The following is an 11,550-nucleotide window of genomic DNA, read 5'->3' as shown; positions in this document are numbered from 1 at the left end:
TGGTATCATTAAAACGAGCGACCTTTGTGCCCCAGAATTTATTTTTGTACATAGTCACCACCATCCTAAATTTGTACAACACAATTATGTTGACACACCGGTTCTTATTAGATCAACGAAGCTAAGCAACTTTAAGCGTGATCAGTACTAGATAGATGACAAATTTAGGAATACCAGGTGCTGTATGTAGGGGAACGTCGACACCTTTCTGCAAGAGTTTCGGAAATCTAACGTTGTCATCTCATCTAACGGAGATAAACATGTGACATGGGATCGCTTGTGAATTTCATACTCACATGGAACTTCCTCCTTTTAAGAAAAAGGGTTAGTACCATAATTTCATTATTCATTCCCATTCTCAACACACTTTTATCAGCGATGAATGGAAGCTTTGATTCTTTGGTCGTAAAAGTCCTGAGACGGCCCATTTTTTTCACGTTTGTGATTATGGCGTTGTTGTCGGGAAACTTCTGCCCACGTAATTCGTTTTTCAGAGGTTCGAATAAGTGAAAGTCTTACGGTACCAGATCGGGACTATACGGCGGGCGAGACAGCCCCACCCAGCCGAACTTTGTCTCACATTCTGTGGTCTTCAAAATTTTGTGTGGTCTTGCGTTGCCGTGTTGCAAACAAAATGTTTCCCTTTTCTTTGGCCTTACACGGGCAATGCGGTCCTTCAGCTTTGTCAACTTTTTAATGTAATGGTAAGGGTTAACAGCCAACCCTGGTTCCAAGAAATACAAAAGGATGACAGCATACTTGTCGCATAAGACGGTGAACATCATTTTACCTGCAGATGTCTGCGTCTTTAACTTCTTTGCCGGAGATCGTAATTGGTGCAATTCTATCGACTGTCGTTTGGACTCTGGTTCGTAATGGTGACAACAAATCTCATCACCAATGATGATGAAGTCCAAGAATCTGTCATCTTCGGTTTCATACTGATCTAAACGTTCTGAAAAACATTCCATCCGTGTTCCTTTTGATCATACGTAAGCAGTCGTTGGACCAAGCTAGCACCCACTTTGCTATATCCTAGAGATGACAACATCGTTTCCAATGCACCAACATTCGCATTCAAGCCCACACGCATTTCATTTACTGTTATTATTCATCAACCAGCGCAGATGAGTTACTCAAGGTGCACATTGTGTTTCTAGGATGATGCGTGTGCATGGGTATCCAGATCGATTAATGAGAGAGAACAACAAAGTGCTCGATTATTAATGAAATTAAAAAAAAAATGAGCGTAATATTTACTTATGCATGCGTTTCAAAAACAATGGTAATCGTTTTTCTCCTATGTCGGGTTTCTATTCGCCTCCGATTTTTTCCTTTTTTTTTTTCAGGAGACAGACATAAATAGGCTGAGGAGAGTCTGCCATAAGGGATTGACTATAAATTAACCATGTCTGTGATAACGTACAGCTTTTGCATTGTTGACTCGCATTAAAGTGATATAAGCAGACCGGACATTAAACACGAGACATGTTGACACTGTGCAGAATAACATACAGAAACTAGTATCTGTCCAGTAGAGCAGGAGGTCTGAGTCTCTTAGAGATTGACCATCGTGCAACTATCATGAGTACCGTACAATATCTGATGAGTTCCCCAAATCCCAACCTCATTACACCATGAATTTCCATTGCAAATGAAACTGGAAGAATGGACCAACTGACACCGTCTCACGAATTTTCTGGATGAATTCAACCAGGATATTATCTTGGCTCACCTTTCCTGATATAACTTACACCATTTTGACTCCACAATCCAGTGACATACTTAAACCTTTTGACCATGTACAGTAGCAATAAAATACCACTCCTCTCCTAATAAATAACAGTAATATTAAATTTAATATAAGACATCTGAATAACAAATATCCAAAAACAATAAAATATGATTGAAATAATAAATCAGTCCATACAGACAAATAAAATAAAAATTGAATATAATTATAATAAAATATATTTGTTTACATAGAGTTGTGTATGTATAAACATATATACTGATATGAAATCTAACCTATACACCTTCACAAGACAAATTACTTACACAATAATAATTTAAAAAAAATAAATTAAACTAAGTAAATAAATAAAATAAAGATAAAAAGTGTAAACAATTAATAAAAACAAACGACTACATTTATAATATAATAATTCTCATTTCGCTTATGAACGTCTCTCTGGAAAGGGATGGGATTCATTTCCAGAGTATTTCCCTTAATCCCGGCTTCAAACCAGGAGCTTCAAAGATCAAGGGTTTTCCTAAGGATGTTGGTGGCACCTATAATTGCAGAGGTTTGAAAGCCGCCTAAAACATCGGGGATTTGTAGTTTTTTCAATTGTCTTTCCAGACGACTTGATAATACTCCTAGTGTACCAACTACGACCGGGATTATTTGTGTTTTACACCCGTGTATCTTATCTCCAAGGCCAATGGAGCATAATTGCCCCACTTCTCATTCTCCTTCTCTCTCACATTTCTGTCCCAGGGTACTGAGAAGTCTACAATCTGCCAGTTTTTTGAGACCTTGTCAATGACGACCAAATCCGGACGATTATGTTCCAATTGCTTGGTCGTTATGACCATACCTCTACCTTGCCATCCTTACTTGTTCTCACTTAATCAGGCACCTCCTCAAACCATTTTCCAGCACACTTCACCCCAACCCTCCTACACATCTCCCAATATATCCGGAGTTCCATGCGATTGTGTCATTTGCAGTACTCTCTCTGGGCCAGTCCACTACACCCTGCTGCAACGTGCGCAATTGATTCTGAGGTCTTACCACAAATCCGGCATTCTGCAGCAACTTCCTCTCCTAGAACCACTTTTTTTGAACAATCGTGTTCCTAATGCCTGCTCTTGTGCTGCACAAACAAAAGCTTCAGTACTCTTAGCCAGATACCCAGCTCTAAGCCATTGCCATGATCTTTCATCAGCCACTTCTTCTACATCCTGGAAGAACCTTCCATGCATTTTCTTCCTAGCCAGTTCCTCTGCCCTTTCTCTATCCATACGTTTCACATAATCAGATTTGGTCTCACATACCTCCGCTTCATTGGCAACAACCTTAATCATCCACTCCCCACTTCTAACCACATGCTCCTTCAACGACATCTCTTCGGTTCTAACACAATCTTTTACACTTTTCAATCCTCTCCCACAACCTTTCCTCTTTTGATACAGCCTTGCTACGCTACTTCGAATGTGAAATATACCAAACATTGCTAAAACTTTTCTTGTTTTGATACCCATGGCATGCAAATCCTTGTCAGACCATTCTAAAATTCCCGCACTGTATCTAAAAATACTGACTGCCCATGCATTTACTGCTTTCATTAGATTTCCTCCATACAGTTTCGACTTTGCAATTAGTTTCACTCTTCTAAGATACTCCTTCCTGACTTTTTCTTTCATTTCTCTGTTCATGATACCTACACCTTTCAGCACTCCCAAATACTTATATCCTGTATCTTCTATTTCTTTCATGATTTCTCAATTTGGCAGCACTATTCCATTCGAATGAACCTTTACTCCTCTTTTCATCACCAGCACCGCACATTTACTAATCCCAAACTCCATCCCAACGTCTTCTAAGTATGTCCCCACAAGTTCTACTAGTCTCTTCATTTCCTTTTCATTTCTACTGAATATTTTCAAATCATCCATAAACAGTAGATGGTTGAGGCGTCAGTCACCAGATCCAAAGTTATACCCCAGTTTTTCTCTCTTCAAGAGGATGCTCAGTGGCATCATTATCATTACAAAAAGAAGTGGTGATAACGAATCTCCTTGAAATATCACACGTTTCATGCCAACCTGTCCCATCGCCTCTCTATTTGCTGTCAGTACCGTTTTCCATTGAGCCATACTCGTCTCCAAAAGCCCTACCACATTCTCAGCAACCTTCATCATCAATAGTATTTCACGTATCCATGAATGAGGAACCATGTCATAAGCCTTTCTGTAATCGATCCATGCTACGCTCAGATTTATTATCTTCTTCTTCACATCCTGCATTATTGATTTATCAATTAGTAGTTGCTCTTTAGTACCTCTCGAGCCTTTCCGGCACCCCTTTTGTTCGTCAGGAAAAACACCATTACTCTCTAGATGTTCATAAATTTTCTCCGCAAATATTCCAGTCAACAGTTTCCACATCAATGGCAGACATGTAATTGGTCTATAATTATTGGCATCTGTTCCTTTTGCAGGATCTTTCCTAATCAGTGTTGTTCTTCCCTTCACAAGCCAATCAGGGACATCTCCCGACTCTACAACCCTTTGCAGAGCAGCAGCTATAGGTGGATAAAGGCATGGAAACTGTTTAAACCAGAAGCCCATCACTCCATCTGGACCAGGTGCCTTCCAGTTTGTCATCCTTCGTATGCCAGCTTTAACGTCATCGAGGGTTATCTGAACGTTCTTCATCTGCTGCATTTCTGATAGCCTTTCTTTGACCTCTCCCAACCAGCTAGCCTTCTCATTATAATAGCCCTTCGACGGACAAAATCCCACTCCAGAACCCCCTCGCCTCTTTCGCATTTGGAGTGTTGTTATTTCCCGCCTGTTTACTACCATTTAATTCTTTATACAGCTGAGACTGATTTTTCCGGAAAAGTTTGTTCTGCCGAAATGCAACACTTTTTCCAACAAAGTTCCTCATTTTTATACCACCAGTGTGGACCTTCTCTTTCAACATTGTTAGAACGTTCATCGTTCCCTTTTCCAGCAATCTATACCTCCTTTCAAGCTCGTCCTTAGCTTTCTGTCCTAGTTTAACTCCTTTTCTTATTTCTTCGATTCTACCAATGTCTTTCCGCCACCGTTTAATACTTTCTTCAAGCCGCCTCTGCCAGTGTGGCTTTCTATCCTTCATTTTTCCCTTTTTCCTCTGTAATAAGCCAAGACGATTCGCAATAACGTATGACGCTGCATATAGAAGCCTGTTAAGTTCAGTAATCGATATGTTCTTTCTTATGATGTTGTGAATTACTCCTTAAATTATTTTTACCTCATTTTTCACCTTCCGCCTATCACTACTCTTCATACTTGGAATCTCTATGATATCGTCTCTAAGAAGAACCTCTCTAAATTTCTGAAGTACTTCTTTTTCTACAGAAGTCAAAGTTCGAACTTCATCACCACTTCTTCATACATCTGCTCCTTTCGCTGGCTGTATTGTCTCAGAGTCAATGATCTCATTTGCCTTAGATCCTTCAAAATCTTTCTAATTACTTCCCCTAACCATAGGATTCCATACCTCCTCAGTTCTCCGCCTCCCATCATCGTTTACATTTCCCTTCTGCACTTCCACTCTCTCAGTTCTTTCATCAGAGCTAGTTTCATCAATTTTACTTTCGTTATTCATTTCATTCCTAACCATCCATTCAGTCTCTTCTCTTGCAATCACTGAAAGTAGGTTGTTATTTTTAAGTTGTTTTAACTGGGATACCAAATTCGCGACACTTCTAGGTCCCCCTCCTTTCAATTCCCATTGTTCCTTCATTTTTCGGATATATCCACCAGATTTGGTATTTCCACTTCTTACAAAGCATTCCCACAGGACTCTTCTTTCCTCATCCGTCCATGTTTTTTTTTTACATTTCCTGTTCCAACTATCTTCGTGTCTTGGTACCCTCTCTGGCAATTCTCACTCCCCTATATCCAGCCACATCCTCAGAATTTCGAACAGTTGTATGATGACGACAGGACCCACCCTGTTGACCAGTGGGACACCTACCTGACGTGAGACCATCACAAGATGTTCTAGCCTCATTTACGTCGTTACTTTCAATATTTTGATTTGACATTCTCCCATAAATGGGGTTAGTGAATTTAAGGTCACACCACCACCGATAGTTTTATCGAGACATTATCTCTAGGAGGGTTCCCCACCAAGGTCAAAGATCCCCTCCCGAATTTTTCCTCCATCACCACTACTATTCCCATCACCACCACCAACAACAATAGAACTAAAATCTACAATGATAATAGCAACACTAATATCGGTAGCAATAATATTAACAGCAAAAACAAAAATTGCAATGACAGCAAAAAACAACACCTACCATTACAGCTACAGTAATAATAAAAAATAATAAAAACATACCACCATTACAACCACCACCACCATTACTACTACTAGTAATTATATTAGTGGTAATAGTAATAACCAATAAAGTAAATTTGTTTTTTTTAATAATAATAACAATAATAATGATAACGATAACAACGATAATAATAATAATGATACTGACAATAAAAAAATAAAAATAATAACAATAAGTAGAAGAACAACAATAATAATAATAATAATAATAATAATAATAATAATAATAATAATAATAATTTCAGTTAGAAAAGCTTACTTTGTTCGTTACTTTTGGTCAGAAAAATGTACACAAAACAGAAACATCAAACATCCAAATATGTGAAAAACAATTCCTCGTTTAACCGTGAATTCAATTTTTAAATACTAATTTCAGTTAGAAAATCTTTTTTCCCCCCTTTGCTATTTTTTTAAAACTCCGCCGCTTATTTTGCTGACGACCGAAAAAAATGTACACAAAGACAGAAACATAAAACATCTGAACATGTGTAAGACAATTCCTTGTTTAACCACCAATTTCAAGTTCAAATGAAAATTTCGTTGTTTCTTGTTTCGTTTGTTAATAATTGTTTCGGTTGTTAATAATTATTTCGATAATAATAATAATAATAATAATAATAATAATGATAATAATAATAATAAATAAATAAATACATTAATTAATTATATTATGGTATTGATTCGAGGGAAGAAAAGGAAAAATATCCCCTGACATTCGTAGTAATTTCAAATGTGGATACGTGTGTGAGTATATATGCTTTGATTTTAAATCATTACGTCGCGTCGATTTCATTTTCGTTACCAACCGTCGATCGCAATAAAAAATAAAATAAATAAAGCACCAGTCAATTAACGATACAGATAAATCAATTACTACATAAAATAAATCAGCAAAATCTATTAAATAAAAAATGAATTATAAAATAAGTATTAAAATAATACTAAAAATAATTATATATATTTGCCCTTGATGGGGATGGCGAAAGACGTCTGGGGTCTAAAAGAACTCTTTTCTCTGTTATATATATATATATATATATATATATATATATATATATATATATATATATATATAGCTAATTGGCACAGGAAAAATAGTAGTAAATAAGTAGTATTGACTTTTACGAAGATTAAAAAGAAAGTTAATAAATTAAGGAAATATATATATAATAATAATGATATTTGGAAATATGATATATATATATATATATATATATACATATATATATATGTACACGTACGGATATATGTGTGTTTATGTGTGTATATGTATATGTTTACATATATATATGTCTGTGTCTGTGCATGCAACCTCTCTCCCAAAGAAGAGACGTAGCGAGCCTGTGTTTGTTTTATCGTTATTTCCATGGCAAGTGCTCGTTCGAGCTCCAATCCCTGGTCCCACCTCGCTAATCCTTCATGATAAACACCCGTCTAGCTAAAATCATGGTCAGTAATTTCCCTCACTCTTTATCTGTGCCTTAATCAAAACGTAGATTCCATGAACATAGCTTTTTACTGAGAAGTGCACGCCTGTGGAATTCTCTTTCGTTTGCCTGTTTCCCACCTGACTACAACTTGGACGTCTTCAAGTCCAACATAAACAAATTCCTGATTAATCGCCCCTTAAGTAAGACGCTTTATTAAATCTCCAATACCAACTATTACTACGATATTATCCCATTGATTATTGTACACAAAATAACCGTTATCCTTGAGTGGCTTACGGGCCTTGATAAGTGGTGATCCCCATGTAAAAAAAGCAAAAAAACTCAAATAACTCATATGAACCTTACACTAAAGACAATACTTACCCACTCTACATAAACCCACTATCAAACCACCCAAAACATATAATTAAACATATCCCTACATCTACCGAAAAACGACTTAGTAATGATTCCTCTAAACTTGAAATATTCAACAAACATAAAGCATTTTATGAAAATGCCCTTAAAGAAAGCGGCCACCCAAACACCACCTTTAACTACATTGAACCTAATCCATCCAATACCCCAAACAAGAAAAATAAAGCCAGGAAAATAATTTGGTTCACCTCTCCTTCAATATAATGGTTAAAACGAAACTAGGCAAAAAATTCTTTCAACTAATAAACAACCACTTTCCACCTAATCACACACTATACAAAATATTTAATAAAAACACAATTAAACTTAGCTACAGCTGCACTGATAACCTTGAAAAAATAATCAAGAAATACAATAGAAAAATACTTAACAAAGAAAAGAACACAAATAACATCAACAGAAATAATTGTAACTGCACCAACAACTCCCAATGCCCACTTAATCAACAATGCCTATAAACAAAAATAGTCTATAAAGCCACAATTGCATCTGAAGAAAACCCGAACGAAAAAAAATACTATAATGGCCTGGCAGGCACCTCCTATAAAGATAGGTTTAGAGTACATAAATGCTCCTTTACAAACCCCAACCACCCTAACAAAACCTCACTAACCTCCAAATATCTAGATCTAATCCAAAATAACCCCTCTCTCTCTCTCTCATCTAATAAATATACCTTATCGAACAAGGAAAAAAAGTAGTCAAAATTTTAAAACCCAAAAATTGAAACTCCTACTTCCCCCGTCCTCTCATTACCCCCTCTCTTTTCTCTTTACCACCCTCTCTCTCTCCTCCTCCCTATATCCACATATCTCCACCCAAGCCTACCTGAGCCTGTTACCCCCACACACAATACAACCTTATATATTTTAACCTTCAAAACTGAAATATTCTCATTACCGCCTCCCCCCTATTATCTTTTTTTCCCTCGTATTCCTTCTAAAAACAATTTTTCCTAATGCTAACCAACCATTACTGTAAGGTCTGACGAGGCTGTTAGATCGTAAACACGGTCCGACATCCGAAACATATGTAACCAAACAAATAAAAAGGTAATAAAAAAAAATAAAACACATAATTGCTCTGCACTAGTATTGAGCACTCTCTTCAGGTTTTTACTAATTACCAGTTTTACGAAATATCCGCTCCTACCCAGTTTAACACTATACCCTAAAAACTTTGATTTATACCAACTATAATGGAAAAAGTGAACTTCACCTTGTCTCTCAAGAACATACCAACGACAAGTAAAAGAAAGAACCTATTAAACCTCACCCTAAGAATGGAAGAATTAATTAGGAGAATGCGACGGAAGGCATATTTTTTTTAAAGGAAAAAATACAAAACAACCAAACGGATTACCACGGATTCACCAATCAAGATACAGCCCCAACTGTCGACCAACTCCGCAATTTTGAGACAGACCTTATTGAAGTTACCAACAAAGTATCCTTTCACCACAGAAAAAAACTCATTCCAACATCACCTAGACAAACTTACCAAAAACATTAACACCTCCAAATTATGAACTAAGCCAATAGATTAACACCAATGACACATGGTTCGATAATATCCAAAACAAAAAGAAGGCCGCATTCATCCAGTTCGGCATTGAAAGCTACTATCTTTCAATATCAAAAGAACTGTTTGACGAGGTCTTGGATTTTGCCTCTCTACTCTCTGAACTACAACCATCCGAAATGGAGATTATCAAAAAATCTAGGAAAACAGTACTAACCAGCCAAAACACCCAATGGACTAAGAAGAACCAACCAGGATCATTTGAGGTCTCAATGGGATCCTTGGATTCAGCAGAAGCAACCGACCTAGTTGGTCTCTTCATTCTATATAATCTCACAAAAACTATAGATAACAAAAACATAGAACTATATAGAGACGATGGTGTCATCGTAGTTGAAAATTCATATAGAGCGTTATCGTAGTTGAAAATTCAAATGGCCCTAAATGCGAAAAATTAAAAAAAAAAAACCTTAACTGAAGAAATGAACAGAATAAGTCTAAAACTGGACATTAAACCTAACGTAAAAAACTGTTAACATTCTCGATATAACTCTCAACCTCTCAAAATAACCCTGATGAGGCTATGTATTAGCGAAATATAGGACTTACAAAAAAAAAGAATAAATAAATAAATAAATAAATAAACAAAAATGAGTTTATCATTATATTCGACACTTCAAAGTTTTCAAAAAAATGTTTGGAGGTACAGAATTTATATACAGTTGAAAAAAAAAAATAGTCTGAAGTTTCTCAAGAGCACTTTCGGCTATCATCTCATCAGGAGAAAATCGATAGCGAAAAAATAATATTATGTCCAAAATAAAGAGTTCTAATGGGGAACTATTGAATGTGTCAAACTTCCGCCTAATTTATTTAAAATAATATATATACAAATATATATATATGAAGAGTTGTATACACACACACACACACACATATATATATATATATATATATATATATATAACTACTTCATTTACTCACATAAAATTAATATACGAAAGTATAGATTTATGCGTAAACTTTAAGTATTTACTTCAAAAGTGCTCAATACGTAGGTAGAGCTAGTTAGTAATTTATAAAATATATATGGCGAGTTAGTAATTTATCGCCATATATATTTTATATATATATATATATATATATATATATATATATATATATATATATATATATATATATATATATATATGAACATCATGAGTGAAGAGTTGTGTTTGAAGGTTATGTAGGAAACAGTTAAGCTAAAAAAAAAGAATAGTGGAATTATTGAAAGATTACAATAATTTTTATAATTTTCAACAACAAAAGAAGAATAGTGGAATTATTGAAAGATTACAATAATTTTTATAATTTTCAACATAATGTGTCGAACTAGAATGGTATCGTAGTGAGATGTTCTCTAATTTTCTAGGTGTATCTCATCCTCAGAAAGAAGAAAAAAATGTACAACCACTCGGTGGAGGTGTGAAAATTTCCATATTTTCACTGCTTTTTTTTTGTCTCGTACTCAACAGTCTTTTTCTAAAAGACTGCGTTGTCTCGCATTCAAACTTCACACACTATGCGAAATTCTTCAAGCAAAGCACAATACCCTACTCATAGACAAGCATGCTATGTGGCACTATTTCTTTGTGCCACTGTTTTTAACACACTCTGCAGCATGGACGGGTGGTAATTTGTCCATGAGCGTAGAGATACAAAGAAATCCCTTCCCATAATTCCCTTGCTATCTTTCTGTCTCTTTCCTGCACGACCACCATGATGTGAGGACGCATATTCTATCTCTCCGTAAATGAGGGGGGGCCACCCCCTCCCTCAACACTAGTTAGGTTAGTTAGCTTTGAAAAGCCTATTGTCCAGTTTTAATTGTAAAAATTAATTGTAATATGTATTGTAATATATATTTTGTAAAATAAAATAGTTAGTTATACCTTATGTATATTACAATTGTGTCGCGTGTCGTTTTTCTTGTGTCTGCCATGAATGCCTTCATAAATGTCTTAAGTCGAAAGGCGGCCCTGAGGACAAAGAGAT

At 35.8% G+C, this 11,550-nt stretch overlaps 1 protein-coding gene across 1 annotated transcript; it reads right to left on the bottom strand.

The window, feature by feature from the left end:
• Positions 1–515: 515 nt before the first annotated feature.
• On the bottom strand, positions 516–971 carry LOC145254619 (histone-lysine N-methyltransferase SETMAR-like). The gene has a single exon (XM_080113230.1). It carries the CDS (start codon positions 969–971, stop codon positions 516–518), a length of 456 nt encoding a protein of 151 aa, XP_079969356.1.
• Positions 972–11,550: the final 10,579 nt, after the last annotated feature.

The sequence above is a fragment of the Euprymna scolopes genome, chromosome 30 (genome assembly GCF_053919585.1).
Source record: "Euprymna scolopes isolate OS-2025 chromosome 30, ASM5391958v1, whole genome shotgun sequence".
In the NCBI taxonomy this organism is placed as follows: Eukaryota; Metazoa; Mollusca; class Cephalopoda; order Sepiida; family Sepiolidae; genus Euprymna; species Euprymna scolopes.
Note: the sequence above shows the minus strand (reverse complement) of the source record. Positions and strands in the feature narration are given on the sequence as shown.